The sequence below is a fragment of the Typopeltis vanoorti genome, chromosome 22 (genome assembly GCF_054136105.1).
Source record: "Typopeltis vanoorti isolate ZY-2024b chromosome 22, IOZ_Tvanoo_1.0, whole genome shotgun sequence".
Lineage (NCBI taxonomy): Eukaryota > Metazoa > Arthropoda > Arachnida > Uropygi > Thelyphonidae > Typopeltis > Typopeltis vanoorti.
The window spans coordinates 41,158,445-41,185,886 of NC_143570.1; the positions used below are offsets into that span (position 1 = coordinate 41,158,445).

The window sequence follows — 27,442 nt, forward strand, 5'->3', positions numbered from 1 at the left end:
CTCCTACTTTAAGATATCCCAACAAATCTAAAAAAAAAAAAAAACTTGGTCTATGATTTTATTTTAAATATAATCCTCAGGAAACTGAAGTACTTCTTTAGTGTTTCTTCTGTGAAATCATTATTGTTATTTTATATAAGGAAATATTGTTTTCTACTGAAAATGGCATTTTTTAATTATCGTATTTTTCCATGTACAAGATGATACTTTTTCCTAAAATTTTTAAACCAAAAATTGGGGGTCGTCTTATACACTGGGGGGGGGGAGAACGGTTGAAAGGCCATGGTCGCCGTGGCGAAACTGCCGGTACCTTGTCTCTGCGAACAGGTTTCCGCCAGTCACTAGCCTTTGTTAACTCTGCTGATTGACGTCATTAACGGCCGATTCTGAATAAACCAATCAGAACTCTGAAAGCATTCATATATCTGCAACTCTTTGACAGGGTAAATTAATGCATTAACAATATTTTGAGCACTAGCCCATAAAAATATCCGAAAATAAAAAACGATTGTCATTTTTCAAAATTCAAGTTAAAAGTCATCAATTAACCAAAAGAACATGGAAATAAAGCTTAAATCTTAAAAATATTACCTAATTACTAAATATACTTAATATTTAAAAAAAAATTATCAAATGTGTTCTGTTTTATGTTTAAAATATTGATTTCTTAATTTTGGGTTCAAAAAAGTAGGGTTCATCTTATACATGGAATCTTATACACAGAAAAATATGGTATATAAAATAATGCAAGAGCTGACCACCTTTATTTGGGATATACATTGAATGATAGTTAATGACTCCTATGTAATACAAATAATATAACTAATGATTACTTTCCTGTCCCATAAATAATATATTATTGATGTGACATAGGAATACAACTTCAAACAGGATGATGAGCTAGTTTATACACCATATATACATATACAATACATATATGTATGTATGTGTGTGCACACATTTGAATCGATCTGTAAACATGATAGGTTTATGTGAAGAATTTTACAACTAAATTTCTAGAATACTTATAATATAGCTTTAATGTAATGCTTTAAATAACATTACAATACAGATACTTCTTTAATCATAAATAATTTAGCACAAGAACTTGAAAACTTAATTAAAAAAAAAAAAGTTTAGCTGAAAGCAGCCAAGACAACTACAAACATATCCAGCTGATTAATATCACTGGAAATGTGATATTTACAATTATGTTATCTGCTATGCAAAACATATAACCAAAATACAAGTCATTCCTACTGCGACTGTTCTTTACAATCTGGAGGATCTATATCTTTCCACCATGTATCAGGAAAAAGATATTTTTGTATTTCTATTTCTTCTTTAGGAGCAGGCAACTTTCGTCCTCTAAATGTTACAGTTGGTAGTGGTTCAGAAATTAACCGTGGGGGAAAGCAATGTAACATATCACATGAATCTGGAGGCAAAACTCTATGTTTCCATCCAACACGGCGCATCTGATGAGTTAATGAATCTTCTTCAAATACTACCAAGTTAGCAGATGGCAGAGCATCTCCTATTAATGTCACCTGATATGTCCCGTCAGCAGAATTATAACTTATTGCTAATCCATATCTTTTAAAGGTTCTAATCAAAAAACCTTCATCAATTTTTGAAAGTTCTTCATTTAAAAGACAAAGATCTAATTTACTGTGCCAAGGAAGTGGCCCTTTTACTTTCAAGGCTCCCCACAAACTGTTGTAACACAGAAAATATGTTAACTTTAGAGCAGTCAAGGCATCTTGAATAAGATCTATTAACTTTCCAATTTTTTGGTGTACTTCCAAAGGTACAATGCATGATGGGGCATCAGAATCCATGTTCCATACAGACTGTAACACAAACAACAATAGCAGTAGCGAAGCACAAGTTACAATTATTACTCTTTTACGCTGGAACCTAATAATGCGCATGATACTGAGACTATAATATACCTTTCAAAAGGTTAACATCATGATCATGTCAGAAAACAAATGGAATTTCTTCTTTTTCTCTATGAATAACTTCTCAGAATTTCTTGATCTGTAATTATAATTAAAATAAAAAAAAAAGTTTTTTTAAAAATTATGGCAGACATATATATTACATAATGTACAAACAATATAATTTGAACTAATCAAAAGTAAACTAAATTAATAACAGATCAGTTCATCATAATATGAACTTTTATACACATGCAAGCAGGCAGGCATGCACGCACACACACACCACATTCTGATAAACAAAAACATCTCAGGTTTGAATTTAAACTCAGAAATTTAATGTGTGTGCAATCTTAAACATTGCACACACAAAATTGAGCACTCATTAATATTACTACCATAAAGTTTTATATCATATAATGTTTATTACTTTATTAATTTCAGTTCAATTACAATATCTTTATAAAACCTAAATTTTTAATGCAGTATTTTTAAATAATCAGCACAAATTTGTCCAGTGTTCTACCTCACATAGGACAGCAATATAATATCAGCATGCTATGTGAGTGTTCAAGGTAAGTATTATTATTTTTGTCACTGACATCAATTTGTGTTATGTTGAGCTCACATTGGATGGCAATGCCACCAGCCCATCTGAGGCATTCAAATAAGCCACCTATATTTACTTGCCTTGAAAAGATATCTTGAGCACTAATAAACTAATTCTCATAGTTATAATGGAAATGGTGAAAAGTAAAACTAGAAGATGAACACAATAATTCTGATGCTTTATAAAATGCTAAAAACCATTCTCACAAAACATCAGAAAACAAAAACAGTTGTGAACCTGTTATCTATTGTTGAAAAACAATAGATAACCATTTGGAGACTATAGGAATTTTATATAATGAACTCTGATGAAGTTCCAAAAAATGTTATTTTCAATTTTGTAATTGAAAATTTACAATATTAGTAATTATTATAGAAATATAAAATGTGAATAACAAATAAAAATCCTGGTAGTGGAAAAGTGAAACTTTATAAATCTTATTAACTGTTTTATAAATCAGTGGATAAAAAGCTTTCAAACAGAGTCAAGTGAAGAAACATGTTTATTTCATTAATAAATCATTTCAATAATTCATTACTTTGTTCATGATTTCTTTTCAAGTACATGTTTATAAACTAAACTGCTAAAATTAATAAAAACTATTTTTTTTTTAATTTCATTTTCTGCATATTTATATATCCTATATGGTTCATTTTCTGTTAGTTTTGCTTCCCCAAAGCAATCTTTTTGAATAATACAAACAATAAGCCTTTTAAGCATTAAAAAATAAAGACGAACACTTTAGCATTTTAAGTGTCTTGTTTTTCATAAACTCAAAATGAAGAAAGAATGTCATTTAATTGGTACAGAGGCAAGAGAAATCCAAACAGAGCACTGATGTGCTACAGGTTTTGCAACCTTGCATACATAGGGTTAATATATAAATAAAAAAAAAAACAAAGTTTGCATGTGCTATAATTCCAAAACAGAAACAAAACAAGAATGGTTCTTGTTCTGTTACTGTTTTGGACTTGATGTGCATACTGGATAGATGAACCAGCAGAACCATAGTTATTAAACATGAAGATTTTAGTAAGAAACTGTACTGATATTCATAGATGCACATTAGCAAATCTACACTAAAAGTGATATGATCAAATTAGGGAGATAAAAAAAATGATGAAATGTTTTAATTGCAGGCTCTCCATTGAAAATGCAGTTGGTTCTCCATATTCCTGCCTATTTTCATGGTTGTACATCAATTGTCTTTTATCACTGATTTTTTTTTTCCTTGGATGAATATCTTAAATTCTGATATCAGAATTGGAGATTTAACTTATCAATCATGCCACCCACTGTCTCTCATAATGTAATTTCCACATATGTGATGAACGCACCTTATCTTACACCTGATTTTATAACAAGCCATCTTCTATCATCATGTAATAAGTCAACAGTTACAGTTGATTTACAGCTTAAACTGAGTTCTGTTTAGTGTCTCATTCACTCCATATAATTGTTGAATTTTGAACTGCTTTCTCTTGGCACAGGTCTGCAAAACTTAAATAAAGATACCTGTTATATTTCTATGATTTTCAATTATTTGCTTAGTGAAGATCTAATTCTGTCAACCCCTATTTGGCTTGAACTAAGCTTGTTCTCCACCTCAAGTTGCTTTCCCCCCCTTCATGTTTCTTATGTAAATCATAAATCTCACTCAAAACACTCATTTCCTTTTTATAGATGGATATGAGAACTATAGGACCTCTACTCTTAATTTTTAATTAATTTTAATTTAATTAAAATTGTTTACTTGTTATTGTCTATTACTTATTTTAGTTCAAATGGGCATTTTTCCTTTGAATGCCATAGTTTTAGTTTTTCCTTGAGAGGCTGACATATTATACTACTTTATTATTAAATTCAGCTTAGATATAAGCTTTTGTAAAATGTCCTTAGCTGTTCCAAACATCACTTGCTCGTCTGCAAAGAGTAAAGTATCTAAGATAAAATTATTTTCTATATGGATTCCTTCTTTGTTGATTGACCTCCATTTCTTGATTATTTCATATATATTCTGAATAATATTGGAGAAAGGGTGCACCTTTCTCCAATATTATTCAGAATATATTCTGAATAATATTGGAGAAAGGTGCACCCTTTCTCCAATATTATTCAGAATTATTCTGGTTCTGTTCTCACCTCTTTTTATGCTTATTATTGAAAAGAATTATTACAAAAACAGAGAAAAATTCACATAAAAAACTTGACCAATGTAGAATTTTTGCCGAAGTATCATAGGCATCATCAGTACAAGATCACAGAATGGCAATTAAACAACAACAGACAATTCTAAAAATCTAAAAAGTGCTGAGTAGCTAATGTAAGATAACTAATTAGTTCAATCATTTCCTAACTTATTTTTAAGGAATAATATACACAAACGTATATATGCATAAATAAAATATACACAAACAGACAAAAATGTTATGCAAGATTAGAAGATTCAAAAAGTACTATCCACTACAAAGGGGAAAGACGTAAACCATCAGATCTGTTTAACTTAGAGCAATGAAGTCATGTTTCACATGTTTCTTTATAAAGACATTCCATAAGCAAACTTCTTTTATGAAGAACTCTTGTTCCAGTAAACTATGTTTAGTGTCAATAGCATGCTTCTTAAGTCCAGACTATTCAGGATCATAGTTTTCTATATATGACTTGTATTCTTCTAGGTTAATAAAAGCAGACCTTCCTTTTTGTCCAAAATCAGATAACCCACAAGAGCAAGGAATCTGGTGGATGCCTGGATAACTGAGAGGTGGAAGCTTGTCCTTAGGACAAGCTTCCACCTCTCAAATTGAGAAATGTGGTGATTTTTCTGATGGGATGAAAGGCAACAAAAATAATGAGTTGTTTTAAAGCTTTGGCTATGCATTCACTATTGCCATGCACACAAGGAATAGGGATGCGAGCTATTTCTTCTGTATTTGAAGAAGAAGAAATACCATAACTGTTAAAAGAAAGCTTTTTTGATAAAAGGATCCATAAAAAGAGAGCCATTCCAAATTGCAAAAATATCATCACATATCTGTACCACTGTGTAGATCTAAGAAGAAGTGGCAATAGTAGGAGAACTGCTACTTATATTAAAAAAAAACAGTTTGAATTTTTTAAAAAAATTCTGATCATATGGACTTCAAATATTATGATTAGAATTTTATTTTTAAAATTCAAAGTGTTTTTTTTAATATAAGTAGCAGTTCTTCTCCTACTATCGCCACTTCTTCATAGACCTACAGTGGTACAGATATGTGATGATATTTTTGCAATTTGGAATGGCTCTTCCCATGAGTTACAACAGTTTCTTCTCTAAATTAAATGCACTTCATCCCAGGATCAAATTCACCCTAGAAGAAGAAGTAAATAACCAATTATTCTTTTTAGATCTACTAATTCTTTGTCAACCAGATGGTGGCTTACATTTTTCAGTTTTTTTGGAAGAAGATTCATTCACTTAATTCACTGTCAGATAAAGGTATCCTTGTTTACTAATATACCTTTATCTGACATCAGTGAATTACTTCAGATATTGTTAAACTATTTGATTTTGTAATGCATTCTGGTTATTTCTCCTTTAAAAACAAATTATATCAACAAATTGAAGGAACAGCTATGGGCAATCCTATTTCTCCTATTACTGCCAACTATTATTATTATTATGCAACACCTCCAGGGAGTCAAAAGACTCATCGAGGGAGAGTGTGCCAACAGCATCGAACGACTGATTCCCTTCCAACTATTAACCACACTCAAACTTGCTTAACATTTTGCATGAGCCATTAGTAGCAGAGATTCTACCAATCGACCTACCTTTGCTCTTCATAAAACACTGCATTTTTAATGAAAAATACATTGTTACAATGACAAATACAAGGACCACCTAGACTTGCACAATAGTAGATATTTTTTTACACACTAGATGATATTTTTTTGCAATTCGGAATAGATCTTCCTCTAAGCTACAGCAGTTTCTTTCCAAATTAAAAACACTTCATCCCAGGATGAAATTCACCTTAGAAGTAGTAGTAAATAAATAGCCTTTTTAGATCTTCTAATTCTTCGTTAACCAGATGCTAGCCTACATTTTTCAGATTTTTGGAAGACTCATACAAGTCGTTATATCCATACTAAATATCATCGCCCTCCTAGCCAAAAAGGCTGGAACTATTAAGACTTCAATACATCATGCCTGTTTTTTATGTTCTTCACATGAAATTTTAGAGAAAGAATTACATATTAATTTTACTTTTTTTTTTATCTAATGATTTTAAGGATTCTTTCATTGAAAAAGCTTTTAACAGTTATGGTATCGCTACCTTTTCAAATACAGAAGAAATAATTCACATTCACATTCCTTATGTGCATGGCATTAGTGAAAGCATAGCGAAAGTTTTAAAACAACTGAATATTTTTCTTGCCTTCCAGAAAAATCACATTTCTCGCTTCACCTAAGGACAAGCTTCCACCTCTCAGTTATTAAGGTGTCTACCAGATTCCTTGCTCTTGTGGATTATCTTATTTTGGACCAACGGGAAGATTGCTTTTATTCATCTAGAATGCAAATCTTATATTAAATACCATGAGCCCAAACAGTCTGGAATGCAGAGTATGCTATGCTATGACTTTTATGAAGGACAAAGGTCCTTAATAAAAGTTGTTTCTTCACAGAATATTTTTTATAAAGAAATGTGAAACTTTACTTCATTATCCTAACTTAACCAGATCCAATGGTTTACATCTAATTGTCCTTTGTGGGAGATTGTAAAGATTAGCAAATTTATAAAGTACTCACTTTATTTTGTCTATGTATGTGTGTGTATATATATATATATATATATATATATATATATATATAATTTTTTTAAAATAAGTTATGAAATTATTGACTTTTTTTTAGTTATCTTGCATTAGCTACTCAGGCAGTGTTTTTTAGAATTATCTGTTATTGTTTAACTGCCGTTTTGTACATCTTGTACTGATCTTGTACTGACGATGCCTATGCATCGTCAGTACAAGATCGCAAAACGTCTTTACTTGGCAAAACTTTAAGACTTTACTCAGGCAAAAATTTTTTACGTGTTTTCCTCCATTTTTATAATTCTTTTCATTATGCTAGCTCATGGTATTTCATTACTGAAACAAATATGCTTATGATTGCTTTCTCATATAGGCTATAGAATGATTTTTATAAATTTACAGGCAAGTGGTTTTTTAGTATGTAAGCCTCTGTTGCTCAGTCGTTATAGACAAAGCCCTTTGGTCGAAAAGACCTGGGTTCGATTCCTGTCAGTGATGTGAGGAACCCTTGTCTGGTCTCTTTCAGCAAAAAATGAGTTAGCCAGTCTCATACAGAGGTAGGGTTTTTTTTTTCCACCCAGAAACTCGGGTTTTTTGTCCTCAAAGAACGGGCAAACCGGTACCGTGAACACATCCATCTAGACATAGATCAAACTAGGAGGCATATGGCTAACCACCTTATTTTCAAGTTACGGTTGCGAAGTCCAAGAATAGTTGGAAGGACTACTGGTAGTAGTGGTTTTTAAGTACATCGAAGAGTTTATATCTGTCCATTTTGTCAAAAGCTTTTTGATTATCTATGAATGTTAGATGTATTTCTAAGTAGAATTCTCTTCTTTTCTCAATTAGTAGTTTCAGGCTGAATATAGGATTTATGCAGGATCTTCCTTTTCTAAAACCATTCTGCTCTTCATTTATAATTTTTTCTAGTATAGGGTTGATTATTTGTTCTTCAGTATTTTGGCATATATGTTATAATCTGTGTTTAATAAACTTATATTAAAAAAATTCCTCTATAGTTAATCACAGTTATTCTTGCTTCTTTTTTAAAGATATGAATCACATTTGCATGGTTCCAGTCAATGGGTATTCTTCTAATGTTTTATATTTTGTTCATTAAATTTTTGTTTTATTGTTTTGTCATAATATTTTGTTCATGGCAAATTATTTTCTGCAGATTTTGTAAGTTCTATTGGGATTTTATCTTCTAGTGATTTTTCATCTCTTTCAATGGTTCAATTAATTCTTCTGGTGTGTAATCTTATTTGAGAGACTTATCAGTTATATTTTTTTTAAAAAATACTTTAAATAGTAATTCTAACTGTATTTCCTTTCCAGAGTTTATAATAATAATCTATCAGCTGTTGTTCATCTATTTTTCCAATATCTATAATTTCTTTTGCAACATTTTAAGAATTTTATTGCTTTATGTATTCTGGGTTGCAGCTAACCAGGTATATATTTCTTTTTCTAATTTACCAACAGTTTTGACATAAGCCATTTAACATAGTTTTTTTCTTCAATTATATTTCATAATTTCATCATTCTATATTTGGAGTTTTTCTTTTCCATTTTTACTTCTTTTGTAAACTTTTGCCCCTGCTGCTTTATGTATAATCAGTGCCATATTTTTCCATTCTTCTTCTTCTTCTATATCTTCTTTCCATTCTGTTTCTCTTAAGTATTTATTTGTGGTTTTTTTTTTTTTTTTTTGGTATGCTTTTTTTTTCAGTTTGTAATAAGAGATTTATTTTATATACTTCTTCAATATCATTAGATTTTCTTTTCTTTATCCAGTTTGGTGGTACTGTTATATTTCCAATTAACAAGTGATAACCCAAATCAATATTGTAACCTCTGTAAACACTGACATCATTTATTCATTTTGCAAGTTTAGATTTTTGATCTCTAGCTGACCAGGTAAATTAATGAGCTCATGTTAGAGGCTTAATGGAGTAAAATAGCACTCAGAAAGGATTAAAATAATATTTAATTCTTCCAATATTTCATCTCAGTCACTGAGACACCATCAAGTACAACATGAAACTTGTAACACACAAAGGCAACACAAAACTATGTGAAACGTGGACAAAAGACTAAAGTCCTAACTAGATGGGGTCCCCTCTGCAGGCACTTGTTGTACCTAGGATGTAAACTGGGATCTCGATGTATTAGTGCTTCCCATATTTTGGGAAGCACTAATGCAACCATTCTTATTCAAATTAGCTGATTTCTGAGAGCAGCTGCAGACTAAAAGCAGTCTTTCTCTTCTAAATTTACTGCAACAGAGCATGGTAGTCTTTTTTCAGTTGATTCTATGAGCCGCATCCAAAGCTTGGTCTGCAAGGCCTGATTGACCATAGTCATGACTGCAGATATGTTTTTTATATTCTTCCATGCAGATGTTAGCTGATCTTCCTTTCTGTCCATAGCAGGCTAACTTGGAGGAATAGGGTACTCTGTATACTTCAGAAAATGAGAGAGAGAGAAGGGATTAGGTCTTTAGTGGAGCTTGAAAGCCATGCAGAGGTTGTATTTCTTTAAGATTCTGGCCTTTTTTTCTGAAGTGCCTCAGACATAGGGAATGATGCATTACTAAAATCATTCTTAAGAAAAGATCAGAGATTGGGGGAAGGATTGATTCTTTTTTTGATATTGGGAACTGTAGCCATTAGATTAAAAAAAAAAAAAAAAAAAGGTGTAGTGTATATGACTAAGTTCTGGAGCAAGAAAGGACTCATTCGTACAAAGGGGATAGGCTCTACTGGTTAGTGTTTTAACCTCCCAACCAGCCAGGACATATATATATACGTCAAGCAAAACTTGGATACGATTCAGACCACCTGTTGAAAGAACATGAAATGCAATTTGACCACCATTTCCATTAGAAGGTGCGATAATCCTTCAGGCTGAGGAGAACACTTAACCAGATTGCCTAGCGTACATAGCTACATTCAGTTACCTATAGCAACAAATGTAGTTGCTTGCCATTTGCTCAGTAAATGGAATCTTAGTAATATTAGACTTTTATTTTATTAGTGTAGGGTCCCACCCCTTACCTCAACCGTCCCTAAGGACCTACAAGTTATTTTTATTTTTTCTACTTCTTTTATCGTATAATCATCATTTTTAATGCCAGTGCAAAATAAGAGATCCTTTCATACTTCATCATCAAATTCCTGCCATGTACCCTCAAGGGGTGTACAGGATATGATAGTACTACATGAAAAATTTACATCATTACTAACTTCCTACAATTTTCCTTTCTACAATTTTCCTCCAAATCAGTCTTGTCAAGACCCCAACATCATCAGATCTTATATTTCTATCGTCTAAGACACTTTGTACCATATCAATCCACTATATCTTGGTCTTCCTCTGGGTCGTTTTCCTGACAACCTTGCAGAGAACACTTGTTTTGCTAATCTTTTCTCGGGTGGTATGGTCACTGTTTAAGTGACCATACCACCTGAGATTAGCTTTGCTAATGCATTCCTGGATGCTGACAATGTCAAGTTCTTTCCTAATATCCTCATTTTTAATATGATATTGCCATTGATGCCATCCGTTCACACCTCTGATCTTTCTCAGGACTCTCATATCTGCGGTCGCTAGTCTTTGGTCAAGTGTTTTACTTCTGACCCAGCTTTCAGATCCATAAGTTAAAACTGGTTTGAACACTGTCTTGTATACAGCTAATTTAGTGTTCCGACTAATTCCTCTCCTACTATATATGAATTTATTCAACTGACTTCCTACCATACCAGCTTTGTTGATTCTGTTGTCTATTTCTATATTTAATTTACCATCTTCACTAAAATTCATGATTAAGTACTGAAATGTTTTACCTGTTCCACCGGTTCTCCATTCACAACACAGTTGACATTTTCAATGATTTTGCCTATTTTCACTGTCTTTGTCTTTTTATTGCTGACCTTCATTCCATATCTATTACACCTGTTATTCAATTTAGTCAGTGAATCTTGCAGATTTGGAGCAGATTTATTTAGAAGTATAAAATCGTCCGTAATAAAGCAAAGAGCTGACATTAACATCTCCAATTTTAATATCATGTTTAATACCACTTTCCTTCATAATGTGATCCATATAGATAATGAATAACAGAGGTGATAATGTACATCCTTGTCTCACACCAGATTTAACATTAAACCTTGTTCCTGTACTTCCTTCAATTCTAACTGCTGACTTACAGCTCAAATAAAGACTAAGTATTGCTTGATATAATGCTCCATTGACACCATATAACTGCAGCGTACTGAATAGTGTTTCTCTCTTGGCACCTTGTCATATGCCTTTTCCAAATCAACAAAACTTAAATACAGATCTTTATTATATTCCCATGATTTCTCCACTATTTGTTGTAAAGTCAGGATCTGATCCTGACAGCCTCTATTTTCACCTGAATCCAACTTGTTCTTCACCAAGCTTTTCTTCCACAATTCTCAAGTATACTTGCATATATCTTACCAGGAACACTCAGTAGGGAAATACCTCTGTAATTCTCACATTCTGTTTTATGTCCCTTTTTATATATGGGTAGTATGAGAGCTCTACTCCAATCATCGGGAATTCGTCCCTCTGCCCAGGAATTCTGAACTATGCAGTGCAGTCACTGTAAGACTTTTATACCACCATACTTCAGCATTTCTGGTCGAATATCTACTCCTGCTGCCTTTCCACATTTCAAGCCTTTGATGGCTTTTTCTACTTCAAGTATGGATATGTATTCCTGACTACATGCCTGGTCAGTGTTTTTTACTACTGTGCTATCATCACTGCTTGTTTCATTTAGCAGTTTTTCAAAGTAATTATTCCATACTTGAAGGATATCTTTTTCTCCTGTTTTCATGTCACCTTTATAATCTCTAATTCCTTTTACAGCACTCTTTCCTCAATTTCTGAGCTTCTTCAACAACCTCAAGAATATCTTGCCACCTTCTTGATATTTATTTTCTATGTTCTTGCCAAAGTCCTCTCATGACTTTGTTTAGCTAGTTTTACACAGTGTTTGGCTTTCTTACATTTGTCTCTGTATTCTCTAAGAGCACAGGCTGACTTATTTGTCAGGAACTTTTGATATGCTTTCTTCTTTTCCTTCACTGCCTCTTTAACTTCCTGTGTCCACCATGGAGTTCTAATTTTTCTATCCTTGCAGACAACTTCACCACATGCCTCTTTAGCTGAATCAATCAGGGTTTTCTTCAAGGCTTGCCACTGAATCTCCAAGGTTTGGTTCCTGTTCTCAAACTCTTTCATTTTTTCTTCAATAATCTTTGTGTATTTTAGTCTACAGTTCACATCTGAGAGCTGCTCAACTTTTATTCGCTTTGAAACTTTCTTACATGTCATTCTTTTCAATATCAAATTCAATTTTATCCTGCTCAAGACTAAATAGTGATCACTTCCAATTTCAAATCGTCTGTACACTCTGGTGACCTGCACCATGGAGAAAACATCTATCAACAATAACATAGTCAATGAGACTTTTCTTATTCCTTGCCTCTTCTCTCCATGTGAATTTGTACACATTTTTATGTTGGAACATGGTGTTAGTAATAACCAGTCCATGTTCTGAGCTGAAATACAACAGATATTTGCCATTATTATTAGCTTTACTCTTTCCTCCAAATTTTCCCAAAATATTTTTGTATGTCTGACAATCATTTCCTGCTCTGCTATTTAGATCCCCTACAAGGACCAACTTTTCCTTTTTCATTGTGTCAGTTGCTTTTTCTAAAGCCTCAAAAAATTCCTCCACTTCTACCTTAATAGAACCTTCTGTGGGACCATAGGCACAAATAAGTCTCATTGTTCAGTTCCCTATACTCATATTTGCCCACATTACTCTACTCGAGACTGCCTGCCAATGAAGAAGATTAGCCTCATATTTTGTGTTGAATACTATGTCTACTCCTTCTTTTCCGTGATTGTCATTGCCTGAATATAACATTTTGTATTTATTGCTCAGAAAGATCTCGCCAGTTTTTTTTCTTTTTGTTTCAGTCACCCCTATTATGTCAATCTGGTACTAACCTAATTCCTCAGTTAGCTTAGTTATTTCTTTGCCATTCAGGCTTCTTATGTTGATAGTACCGATCTTTAACTCTGGTGATGTTGAGTTGGGGTGTGTTTTCAGATTTGTTCGAATAACTGACTTTCAACTGTTCGCCTTGGTTCCCTGGCAAAAACAACAAGGGCCTTGTTTAACTGGGCGACGCCACAGACGACATGAAATTTTGTCATTTTGTACCATCATTTTGTATTTTGGTTTAACCAATAAGAATACAATTTGGTCAGCTAAATCCCAAATTGCCAGCCCATCCTCGTTCGTTCAGTATCGAGGTAGATACCAAACAGGGTGCACCACGAGAAGGTGAGGATTGGACATTAGGTCAGAAGCCCTGGTCGGTTCTCCGCATTCCTTTAAGGGCTATGAGGTCTCCTTTAAAGGATATGAGAACTGGAGGTCTCCTCTCAGTTATACAGCTTTGACCCTTAAGCACCCCTTTCATACTTTCTTCACTTAAATATTGTATCATTTGGGAAGACCAGTGTTATTATCAATTTTTTTTTGCTAATTATCTTAGTTGCCAATACATTTTATTCTCCCAGATCTTGATTCAAGATAATTATTTTTGTCAAGAATTATTTTATATATTCATGAAAATCCAAATCTTAAAATAAATACAGCCTCCGTCTATTCCATATTAAGTTGTTTTTTTTTTTATTCATAATCTTAGTTCGAAGGCTAGTTCACAGATTGCATGAAGGCTTGCACTTTTATGATTTTGCTTTATAGAGAATCATATGTAAGTCTTGAATCATATCACGTAAACTGTAGTTCTTTGTACTTCGGCTTTCTTGGTTTCCACTAATCACTCACTACAAATCAAAATAAACAATGTTTATGAAGTCAATTGTTATGTACTTATTTTCTGCTAATTTTGATATTATGCAGAAGTTTTGAGGTAGCAATACTTTCCCGACAATTCATCATTCAAAACATGGATAGGTGCACACATCAAAATGAAATTTTATTTCCAAAATTTTCATAATAAAATTTATATTTATTTTTCCTTTGATGGCTAAACCCCTCTCCTCCAAACTATCATACACAAATACTGCTAGGTAACTTATGTGCACTTTCTTTTTGTTTGGATTTGTTATTTTTCCAAAGTAACTGTACCAGATAACTTTTAATATTCTGATACCGAAATTAAATTGTGAAATATTATAAATTAGCAAATTATGTATTTTTTCTTATTTATATTATTTCCTGCTAATTATAAATCATTAAATTATGTGATATTGGAGAAATTAATGTATCACACGAACGTCTGATACATTAATTTCAGAATAAAATATTTCGTATATGTGTAAATCAATCAGAAAGGGTGAAAAAAAAAGTCTATATTTGCTATTGTTTGGGACTTTTTAGTGTCTACTGGACTTGTTCTTTTCTCACTTTCTCAATAGTTTTCATTAGTTTACAGCCTTTTACTCAAGCAGAAAGTATATTGCGTTGGAGGACTGGGCTAAGGAGAATGGATGTCAATTTAATGTGGCAAAGTGTATGCATTTTGGGGTGAAAAGATTAGTTGCAGTATACCACATTGGTGGAACTGTACTTCAGGAGATTGACGAGGCCAGGGATTTGTGAGTGTTGGTGGATAGGGAGTTGAAGTTCAGGGGTCACATTGCAGAAGTGGCTAAATCAGCTCATCAAATCACTTGGTTACTGAAGAATACTTTGACGAGCAGAGACAAACATGTTATTGTTCCTCTGTGCCCAGATCTGGGAGCCAGGGTTTCTTCTTGATAAGGAGGAGGTGGAGAGGATCCAGAGGCGAGTGACCAAGATGATAGCTGGTCTATGAAATGAACCTTATGAGAACAGGTTGAAGATTTCTTGGTTGCAGAAATTGGTTGATAGGCGGAAAAGGGGTGATATGATTGAGACATTCAAATTACTGAAGGGTTTCTATAAGATTAATTCAAAGGATATTTTTCAGAACAGGACTGGTGATGAGAGGACTAGGGGCCATCCATGGAAACTGGGCAAGAGTGTGGTTAGCAAGGGTGTTAGAACTAGGTTTTTTACTTAGAGAGTGATGAATGAGTGGAACATGCTGCCAGAGTGTGTTGTGGTTGCCATGACTGTGAATGAGTTCAAGGCAAAGCATGATAGATTCTGTGTGGATGTTGAATAGTTGTTCTTGACATGATGTCTAGGGCCTCCCTCGATAAGTCTAAGGACTCCTTGGAGTTGCCCGTAATAATAATAGTATTAGCATGTATATCTAAGACAATTTATTTCTGAGATGGCAAGTAGTAGCATCAGTTTCGAAGTACTGATACTTTCCCATTTAGTGACGATCACCCATCTTCTGCATGAAGACATGTCTAAACTACACACAAAATCACTATCTTCTAGAAAAATTTATCTCATCAACATCAGTAGAGTAAGAGCTACTTGAAAGGTGAAAGCTCCAATTTTTCTGCATCTCCAGAACTTTTTTTTTTTTTTTTTTTTTACACCATACAAACAAAATTCATGTATAAGTATACCTTATGCCATTCAAAAGCAGATGAAAAGAAAGAAAGCAAAGTATGGGGTAAAAAAAAAGAAAAGTTTTGGAGATGCAGAAAATTAGAGCCTTCGCCTTTCAAGTAGCTCTTACTGTACTGATGTTGAAGAAAATTTTTCTAACTGTGAAGATAGCAATTTTGCATGTAATTTAGACATACCTGCATGCGGAAGATGGGTGATCATCACTAAATACATATCAGCTTGTCCATAGTTTCCATTCATAAGTAAGAGGAATTACTGAAGATTATGACACAGCAACATTGCTGTGTTGATGATGTCGTGAAAAAGTCCACTATTGAAATGGATTTCTACATGTATGGTCTATAAAATGCTTTCTGAACACGTCAATGTTTTGTGATGTTATGATTTTTCATGTTCAGATGCATTTTCAGAATAATGAGAAATATGATCAGGCAACACATCCTTACCCAGTTCAACAAAATTAATGATTTTGTTGAGGACTGGAAAATGAAGAAAAATTCATCAGAAATTTAGATCACTACATACTACGCATTCCTGAAAGAGATCAATAAAAGCCTTATGCCATTCAAAAGCAAATTGAAATGTAAGCAGTATATTTCCCAAAAGAGAGCAAAGTACAGGGTAAATTTGATTGTGCTCACAAAGTTATCCGCTTTGTGAAACACAATGTGGATAACTTTGGAGTTTCAAACTTATAGGGGAAAGCAGACTGTACTCAAACATGATAAATATACGAATCTTCTCTTGTTGATGCTGTAGTAATGGAATTACTAGACCCCCCTTGATGGGGAAAAGTTACTGAGTTACAATGGATAACTACCATATGTCCTGAACTCGCAGAAACTGAGTAATGCAGTTTAACATCATTTGTTGTTCATTAAAAAAATAATAATAATAATAAAATAAAATCATTTCTAAAACTGAAATGTGATGATCCATATAATGGTATTTTGCAAGAAAAGAAAGCAAAAAGTCATATTTTTTCAATAAACGTTATTTAAATAATATAAATATTTGACATAATATTTTCAATGCAAAAAAAAATTGCTTCTATATTGTCAGAAAAGTGAAAGAACAAAAAGTTATTTTGTTCCGTTGAACTGATTTGAAGCAACAAACAGCAAATTTACTACTACTAAATAGATTCATTGCAAAGGCTGATCTGTGGTCATTTCAGGGATTATTTATTTTCGCACATGTGAAATTCGCTTTTATTTTTGGGAAGAGACAATAAATAAATTGTGCAGAAAAAAAAAAAAAAAAAACAGGTCGAATATCGTAGGACAGTAAAGGAAATTCCAAGTACACAGTATACTTAAAGACAAGTGACACATAGGTCACTCCACCACAGTTAATACGCTATAGTTTGCCCACAGTTTGTAGGTCTCTGCTTGGCATCTTGCCAAGAATACTCAATTCATGCTGAAGGGGAGAAAGAAATGAAGGACATACGAATTGGTCGCTAACACGCGAAATCACGTACTTTATAGGTAAAATTTTCCAACTGCTATACAAGCAACATAGTTTACTACAATGATCATAAAAGAGAAGTTAATTTTCCGATGTGTAATAATAAACAACTCATCACACAATATGGACTGATTACCCTATTATCGGAATGGATTCTCCTCCTGTTGACATGCGCAGAAGTGTCGAAGGGTCTCGAATCTGTGGGCGAACTATAATGGCTCTAAAATTGGCGTTAAGGGATTAATGGCAGATGAGAGTAATTACATGATAAAAGGCAGAATGCCAATGAAGTTTTGATTTGATTTTGAAAAGTGCTAGGGTGGTCTGGCTATTTCAGCCACCTCGACCAGTAGGGAAGTTAATGATATTATATTGTTGGGGGGGGGGGGAGATGAGTGGGAAATGGAAAAGTTTGTGAATGTTTGCCTGTGTGAGTAGGTTTTCTGTATACTGAAAAAGACAGGTTAGGTTAGAACAATTACCATTGGGAAGACATGTTACCAAAGTCTTTAGAAAGGCTAATCTATTATTAGTTTCCTTTTCCATAGTCAACTGGATTCTTGGGTGAAGGTTATAGAAGTGAGAGAGAGAAAAAAGTGTAATGTGTCTGGGTCATGAGGCCAAATAGAGAACACATCATCCACATATCTTAACCAGATTGTTCATCAAACTATTCCATAAAAACATTGGCAAGAGGGAGATGAGGAAAGAACTCATAATGGTACTCTCTATTTGTTTATAAATTTTGTGCTTCCAAAAGAAATATCTGGAATGGATAGCAAAGGAAAGGAGATCTGTGATATCAGGAGAAAAAACTTTTATGATAAATTATCATTTAAAGAACTAATGGTGAACAGCGAGATAATATCAAAGCTAATCAAAGTATTTGTACCATTTAGCATTAAATTCTGAATGGAAGCTTTAAAATGAGTCGAGTTCTTTTAAAATAAGATGTGGTATGACTAGTGGGGAGAGGAGAGGATAAGAGAGCTTGCTAACTGTTTTGCTATTTTATAGCATGGGGAATCTGTAGCATCTATTATAGGTCTTTGGGGGGGAGGGGATTGGATATTGTCATGTCTCTATCTTTTATAATATTTCGTATCTTTTATTATTTTGTTGATTTATTTTATTTTCTATTATTAGATTAATTTATTGTTCTTAATATGCAAGATATTGCTTTTGCCTATATGTCTTGTTCACTCTAAAATGCGAGACTAACTTGATCGTTCTTCGCTAAATGTGATAGAAGAGCTATCTACACATTTGACCGACCCTGTGATTGATCACTTGTATTAATTAATTAAACAAAGGGTTTGTCTCAGGTTAGAGCCAAATCCTTAGTAATGACTATCTGGAGTTACTCCTCAATTAGGTACTGGCAAATTTATTTGTTTTAGCTGTGCCAGCCAATACCTTTAGGTTAGAAGAACTCTTAACCGAGCAACAACTCCCAGAAAATATACAAGACTGATCAATCTATCAAATACACTTAATATCAAATTACCTAAATCATTTATGCTACTTTTCGTTTGCAGTCGTGGTCTCAAATACGTTATTCTATCCAGCTCAGGTTCTGATTAAAATGAGTGGTGCATTGGATTCAATATCAGGCCACAAGTCAAGTTAAAATACAAAAATACATTTATTGAATTGAATTCTTAGAATAAATATCCAAATTATACACTCAGCTAATCACGGCAACAGAGTCAATACTACTGAATCTTATCATGAATTATTACTACTAGAATAATTCTTAGCTCTCATCAATACACCGATCTATAATTTCCTCCAAAGCAGTTAATCTATTAACTTCGTTACCTATTTCACATAACATAATTCATCTATACAATCACTCATTAATATGTTCATGGAGCTAAAACAATGCTAATGAATATTCACTAAGAGTTATATAATGGAATTTTCTTCCCTTTCTCAACAAAGAAACACTAAAGGTTGTACATTACCAACTCTCAGGAAATTCATCAGGTCCACCACTTATTCTTCAACTATTCTTACGAGGTGCTTGCTCTTTATCTGGACGATTGTCTCACATGGCTCGACTTGGAACATATTACTAGGTCTCTTCCTCTGAAGTGGACTAGAATCAGCTCAGCTTAATTTTTGATACACGTGGTCGTTCATAGCGATCACCGGGTACAGATCTCTACGGAGGTAGACCATGTGTCCACGCTTGGCCTGCTCCATCGCACTTTGTCTCTTCTGACATGCCGTTTCGAAGATCGTATTCAGCTACTCATCTCCGAAGATGTCTCAAGCCAGGACCCTGGAACCACAGGTGTCAATGCCCAGCAGCAGAAGACTCCGGAACCCAAGAAGAGGCAAGAAGAAAAAAAAGCTTCAAGAAAAGGGAGCAGACTCCTTTTATATCACTTCTTTGGGCCCCTTCTCAGTGCGTCACGTTTTCTCCCTGATACTGATCTTTTTGTACGTGAGACAATCTCCTTTGCAGCGTCTTCCGGGAATTATGAGAGCGTGCTGCTCCCCGTGCATTCTCGATTGCTGCAGGTCAAATATTTATCCTAAAGTTTCACCGGGGGGTGCTTAAGGGTCAAAGCTGTATAACTGAGAGGAGACCTCCACATAGCCTTTAAAGGAATGCGGAGAACCCACCAAGGCTTCTGACCTAATGTCCAATCCTCACCTTCTCATGGTGCACCCTGTTGGGTATCTACTTTGTTACTGAACGAACGAGGATGGGCTGGCAATTTGGGATTTAGCCAACCAAATTGTATTCTTATTGGTTAAACCAAAATAAAAAATGATGGAACAACATGACAAAATTTCATGCCTGCTGGGGCATCGCCCGGTTAAACAAGGCCCCCGTTGTTTTCGCCAGGGAACCAGGGCGAACAGCGAAAAGTGAGCTACTGGAACAAATCTGAAAACAAACCCCAACTCAACATCACCAGAGTTAAAGATTGGTACTATCAACGTAAGAAGCCTGAATGGCAAAGAAATGGAGCTAGCTGAGGAATTAGATAAGTACCAGATTGACATAATAGGGGCGACTGAAACAAAAAAGACCAAAACTGGTGAGATCTTTCTGAGCAATAAATACAAAATGTTATATTCAGGCAATACAATCAAGGAAAAGAAGGAGTAGCCATAGTATTCAACACAAAATACGAGGCTAATCTTCTTGAATGGCAGGCAGTCTCGAGTAGAGTAATGTGGGCAAATATGAGTATAGGGAACTCAACAATGAGACTTATTTGTGCCTATGGTCCCATATAAAAGGTTCTATTAAGATAGAAGTGGAGGAATTTTTTGAGGCTTTAGAAAAAGCAACTGACACAATGAAAAAGGAAAAGTTGGTCCTTGTTGGGGATCTAAATAGCAGAGTAGGAAATGATTCTGAGACATACAAAAATATTTTGGGAAAATTTGGAGAAAAGAGCAAAGCTAATAATAATGGCAAATATCTATTGGATTTCTGCTCAGGACATGGACTGGTTATTACCAACACCATGTTCAAACATAAAAATGTGCCCAAATTCACATGGAGGGAAGAGGCAAGGAATAAGAAAAGTCTCATTGACTATGTTATTGTTGATAGTGATGTTTTCTCCATGGTGCAGGACACTAGAGTGTACAGAGGATTTGAAATTGGAAGTGATCGCTATTTAGTCTTGAGCAGGATAAAATTGAATTTCATATTGAAAAGAATAACATGTAAGAAAGTTTTAAAGCGAATAAAAGTTGAGCAGCTCTCAGATGTGAACTGTAGACTAAAATACAGAAAGATTATTGAAAAAAAAATGAAAGAGTTTGAGAACAGGAATCAAACCTTGGAGATTCAGTGGCAAACTCTGAAGAAAACATTGATTGATTCTGCCAGAGAGGCATGAGGTTGTCTGCGAGGATAAAAAAATCAGAACTCCCTGGTGGACACAAGAAGTTAAAGAGGCAGTGAAGGAAAAGAAGAAAACATATCAAAAGTTCCTGACAAATAAGTCAGCTTGTGCTCTTAGAGAATACAGAGACAAATGTAAGAAAGCAAAACACTGTGTAAAACTAGCTAAACAAAAGTCATGGGACGACTTTGGCAAGAATATAGAAAATAAATATCAAGAAGGTGGCAAAATATTCTGGAGGTTGTTGAAGAAGCTTAGGAATGGAGGAAAGAGTGCTGTAAAAGGAGTTAGAGATGATAAAGGTGACATGAAAACAGGAGAAAAAGATATCCTTGAAGTAAGGAGTAATTACTTTGAAAAACTGCTAAATGAAACAAGCAGTGATGACAGCACAGTGGTAAAAAACACTGATCAGGCATGCAGTCAGGAATACATATCCATACTTGAGGTAGAAAAAGCCCTCAAATGCTTGAAATGTGGAAAGGCAGCAGGAGTAGATGATATTCGACCCGAAATGCTAAAGTATGGTGGTATAAAAGTCTTACAGTGGCTGCACTGCATAGTTCAGAAAGCCTGGACAGAGGGACAAATTCCCGATGATTGGAGTAGAGCTCTCATAGTGCCCATATATAAAAAGGGAAATAAAGCTGAATGTGAGAATTACAGAGGTATTTCCCTACTGAGTGTTCCAGGCAAGATCTATGCAAGTATACTTGAGAAACGGTTGAGAAGAATTGTGGAAGAAAAGCTGGGTGAAGAACAAGCTGGATTCAGGCCAAATAGAGGCTGTCAGGATCAGATCTTCACTTTACGACAAATAGTGGAGAAATCATGGGAATATAACAAAGATCTGTATTTGAGTTTTGTTGATTTGGAAAAGGCATATGACAAGGTGCCAAGAGAGAAGCTATTCAATACGCTGCAGTTATATGGTGTCAATGGGGCATTATATCAAGCAATACTTAGTCTTTATTTGAGTTGTAAGTCAGCAGTTAGAATTGAAGGAAGTACAGGAAGATGGTTTAATGTTAAATCTGGTGTGAGACAAGGATGTACATTATCCCCTCTGTTATTCATTATCTATATGGATCACATTATGAAGGAAAGTGGTATTAAACATGATATCAAAATTGGAGATGTTAATGTCAGCTCTTTGCTTTATGCGGATGATGTTATACTTCTAAATAAATCCACTACAAGTCTGCAAGATTCTCTGACTAAATTGAATAACTGTTGTAATAGATATGGTATGAAAGTCAGCAATAAAAAGACAAAGACAATGAAAATAGGCAGAATAATTGAAAATGTCAACTGTGTTGTGAATGGAGAACCTGTGGAACAAGTAAAACATTTCAGCTACTTAGGCACAATTTTTAGTGAAAATGGTAAATTAAATATAGAAATAGACAACAGAATCAGCAAAGCTGGTATGGTGGGAAGTCAATTGAATAAATTCATATGGAATAAGAGAGAAATTAGTCGGAACACTAAATTAGCTGTATACAAGACGGTGTTCTAACCAGTTTTAAGTTATGGATCTGAGAGCTGGATCAGAAGTAAAACACTTGACCAAAGACTAGAGACTGCAGATATGAGAGTGCTGAGAAAGATTAGAGGCGTGAACAGATGGCATCAATGGCAATATCACATTAAAAATGAGGATATTAGGAAAGAACTTAGCATTGTCAGCATCCAGGAATGCGTTAGCAGAGCTAATCTCAGGTGGTATGGTCACTTAAATAGAATGGGAGAGAAAAGATTAGCAAAACAAGTGTTCTCTGCCAGGTTGGCAGGAAAACGACCCAGAGGAAGACCAAGATATAGGTGGACTGATACAGTACAAAGTGCCTTAGACGATAGAAATATAAGATCTGATAATGTTAGAGTCTTGACAAGTAACAGACTGATTTGGAGGAAAATTGTAGATAGGAAGTTAGTAAGGATGTAATTTTTTCATATAGTACTATCATATCCTGTACACCCCTTGAGGGTACATGGCAGGAATTTGATGATGATGAAGTTTCACCAGTGAACTTTGAACTCTTATTCTTACATCGTAATAAATAATTTTCATAGAATATTTCTTTCATTGTTAAACTTTACAAAACAGATTACATTTATTATTTTTCTATAGAGTAATTTTACATTAAAGGTATTCATTTATAAATCCTTGAACAATCTGCATCTTTACCTATGTACAAGTATATCTTTGTTGATTTGAACTTGTTAAATCCTGAATGAAGTATTTAAAAAAAAAACTTTTCATTCAAGATCTAACAATATGTGGATTTTTGATAATTCATATATCTAGTGGAGGAAGGCGGAAATGAGAACTGAAGAGTTTGAGCTTTTTTATGATTCCAGTAGGCCAGGAAGAATTTTTTTTTTTTTAGCAGACTTTTCAATTTTTTTGATCTGAGATTTGGTGAGCTTATAATCTCAAGGTCTGTAAGTGGAGCAGTCTCTGAGAATGATGTCCATTTTTCTATTGTAATCACTGGTATTAAGAATAACAGTAGCACTCTCCTTATCAGTTCTGGTAATGACTATACTAGTGTCTTGGCATAGTTTCTTGAGAGCACTGAGTTAGAAAGAAAAAAGATCTCTTTTAGGAGGCAAAGATCTAGAAAGAATGCTGATGACATCAAGCCTAACGTTGTTAGCTATTATCAGAGCTAAGTTATGGATACTGCATTTCATGTTGAACATTAGCTCTAGTGCCAGTACTTGCTTTGAAGCAACAGCAAAATTATGGCTGAGACTTGGAATGCTGATGGTAGCTTCATCAAGCCTTTTTGACAAGTTAACTACTGTATGAAGAGGTTGAACTAGAAGAACAGGTTTAGAATCCAAAAGACTGTTTTACTTTTTGATGTGTATTTTTTATTTTTAAGAATTTATTCTGAGCAGAGGCTTCTGAAATATCAAAGTGACTGGTACAGAGTTCAGAATAGCTGAGAGTACTGAATGCAATGAGCTAATGGCTGCATTGGTAGCAGCGAGGATGGTGCGCATAGCAGCAAATTTTGCTCCATTAAGTGCTGTTCTACTTCATTAAGTTTCTAACCTGAGTTTCTTCCAGCACTTAAGCCTTTACACATGGATCAATTTATGAGCATGTCTAAGAAACCCTATTCATTATTCTGAAGTTACTGTAGGATGCAAATTCTATTAATCTTTCATTTTTAAGACAACTTAAGTCTCCAATTACCCATCACAGATGGTATTGATTCATTACCTATTCTTACATTTATGTCATCTGCTATTAGCATAAAATCATTTGGGTTTATTTTATCTAACATACCCTGTAATGATATATAATTCTTCACTTTCTTAATCTTCAACCTTCTACTGGGACATATACTTCCTATAATTCTTAGATAACCTCTTATTTTCATTCTTGTTTCTAATAATCATTCACTCCAATAGCTATAACTTTGTATACTTTCTTTCAAATCTTTTTTTCATCCATATCATTAATCTTGATCTAGCTCTCACTTTTCTTCCAACTCTGCAATATATCTGTATACAATGTTCTGATTCTTCCATTCCTCTTAATTTCTTCATTTGTTTTTTGTTTGTTTCATTGAGTATTGCTAAATCAACTTTTACTTTCTTTAGTTCTGTATCTAGTTGTTGTTCTTTCTGTGTTATACTTCAAACATTCCAGGTAGCAACTCTAAATAATCAACTGATTAAATACTGATTATCTATTTCAGTGGGATGAGAACAACATTATCAACTTCAATACTACTACTAAAAGATAATCCTATCTTATCTCATGCATAAAGTCTTAGATTGACTCACTTCTGGCTTCTTCTGGCATAAGCACATTGCTTCCTCCATCTCCAAAAATGTATATATACTTTTCTGTTCAAGATACTATTTCAAATCTGTAACTTCAACTCCTAACACTGTATAAATCCCAAATCCACTCTGCCTTAAAATAATGTACTCATATATGGGGTGGTGCAATGAAAACCTCTCTAAAAATTCTCCAGCCACTTTCTCATACTGTTCTGTTTCTACCTTATGCATCTTCTACAGTATAATTTTTATACATGCTGTTCCACTGAACTGACTATCAATTCTTCTACGTTCCCTCCATCATATCAATGCATGAGTAACTGCTGGTCATTTGGTCACTACGCAGCTCAAAACATTCTGAGCAAACTGCTCATTATCCTCTTTCATTCTATCTATCTCCATGCATTAATATAGTTTAGCACAGCTTTTCCTAAGGAATACAACCTCCGGTTATTCAAAAAACAATAGGTTCATTCCATCATTATGATCTCCTGCACACACACAAAGCTAATGGTGGTCCACTTTTTACACTCTTGTATGTGTTGAGATAATATTAAAAAAATAACAGCGTTTAGTCTCCCCTCAACCTCCATCACCAACTGCAGAAACAGTCAACCTGGGTGAATCAAAGCTCTCTATTTCCTTCTATTGTTTCATTCTTTCTTCATCAACATTGGTCCATCTCAAGTTTCTCCACCTTTTTTTGCAATCTTTCTCTTGCCCCCCCCTTAATTTCCATTTCATACATTCTTCTTGGTATTCTTTATTTATTCATTCTAGATAAGAATAATAAACTATGTATATATATAAAATTAGGTAAAAACCAACTGGTTTTTGCACTACAAGGATGCCAAATGGGCTGCCTTCCATAATAACTTCTATTCCTCGTGCAACAGCTGCTTCAGTTCTCTTGATCCAAACATCTGCTCAGACTGAATAACAGAAATAATTCTCACAGGAACAAAGGCCTTCATTCCTCATTCCAAAACCAAATTTCCAGGCCATCATCCAAGCATTAGCTCCCCAAAAAAAAAAATAAAAAGTATGCTGATGCAGTAAAAGAAGCAAATTCAGCATATGAGTAGCTCAAGACCAAAACTCGAGCTGATCACTCTGCTTATATCACAGTTTGCAAGCACTATAAAAGAATCATCACCACCAAATAAGATTCTGAATGGACGAAATACTCAAACTTGCCTCCTATCAAAATGAGTCAAGCCTTTCAGTCAATTGCCAAGGTCAATGGATGCAACTTTTGTCCATTCATATTTCCAACACTCTCACATCATCTGTTCAATATACTCTATTCAAATGACATCTACCCTACAGCATGAAAACAGGCCCACATCCAGCCCATTCCAAAGACAGGTGATAAAAGTCAACCATTAAACTACCATTCAACTGCTCTCTCACTTCTGTTTTCTCCCTAAAACAAAACTATGGAGAAAGTCATTGAAAGCCAACCTGTGAACCACCTGGAGACCAATAACTAATCAGTGACTAGCAATATGGATTCTGCAACTCTTGATCCACAGCTGATTCTCTAGCCTTTACCACTCACCTCTGGAGTCAAGTCATAGAAAATTCAGAGAATCACTGTGGTTGTTCTTAACACTGCAAAAGTGTTTGATCAGTTTTTGCAAAGAACCCTACTTAACAAACTGCCATTAGATGGTCTACCCTCTGCAAAGTAGACTATCAAATGGCAGTTCACTAACTTTCTCCCTGGTTGCTCAGTATTGAGTCACAGTGGATTGTTTCCTCTCCTCAGATTTTCCCCTTGAATGCAGTAATTTCCCAGGGCTGTGTACTTACTCTCTACCTACTGTATATAAATGACTTACATTTGCAGACTGCAAATCCTATCCATAGCTTTGCAGATGACATACACTTCATTCCTCCTTTTCATTTGACAAACTTTGTAGTGCCAAATTGTTAGACCTCTCAAGACTCACCATGATCAATGTCCCGAACTCTAATCTAATCTAAATAAATTATATCAATGGGACAAAGACAACCTTGCAGACTTCAATGCCAGCAAAACTCAGCACTATCTGATCTCTTGCAAGAAAGAGTTCAAATATCTTCCCTTAACTTTCAATATTATGATATCCAAACATGATTAATTTTTCTTCTTCAACTAACTTACACCTCCAACCTTTCTTGGCACAAAACACATCTCAAACATCTAAACTTTTTTCGCTCAAGACACTAAATCACAACTTTACAAACTGCTAACTATACAAATCCCAAAACACACACACGCATGCGTGCAAATACAAAACTGGTATACAATATAAATTTGGTAAACATTTTGGAAAATTATGGAGACAACTACCTA

At 34.2% G+C, this 27,442-nt stretch overlaps 2 protein-coding genes across 3 annotated transcripts in view; one reads left to right on the forward strand and one right to left on the reverse strand.

Annotated features, from left to right (window-relative positions):
• Positions 1-600: 600 nt before the first annotated feature.
• Positions 601-27,442, reverse strand: part of LOC150094347 (uncharacterized) — a 53,328-nt gene continuing 26,486 nt past the window's right edge. For both annotated transcript variants that reach the window (XM_090412493.1, XM_090412492.1), the window contains exon 3: positions 601-2,043. In XM_090412493.1, coding sequence (XP_090268619.1) covers positions 1,257-1,934 — 678 coding nt within the window. In that variant the 5' untranslated portion in view covers positions 1,935-2,043 and the 3' untranslated portion in view covers positions 601-1,256. The remainder of the gene's footprint in view (positions 2,044-27,442) is intronic.
• Positions 2,390-27,442, forward strand: part of LOC150094348 (beta-1,4-N-acetylgalactosaminyltransferase bre-4-like) — a 329,825-nt gene continuing 304,772 nt past the window's right edge. The window contains exon 1 of the mRNA XM_090412491.1: positions 2,390-2,518. The gene's annotated coding sequence lies outside the window, so the exon portion shown is untranslated. The remainder of the gene's footprint in view (positions 2,519-27,442) is intronic.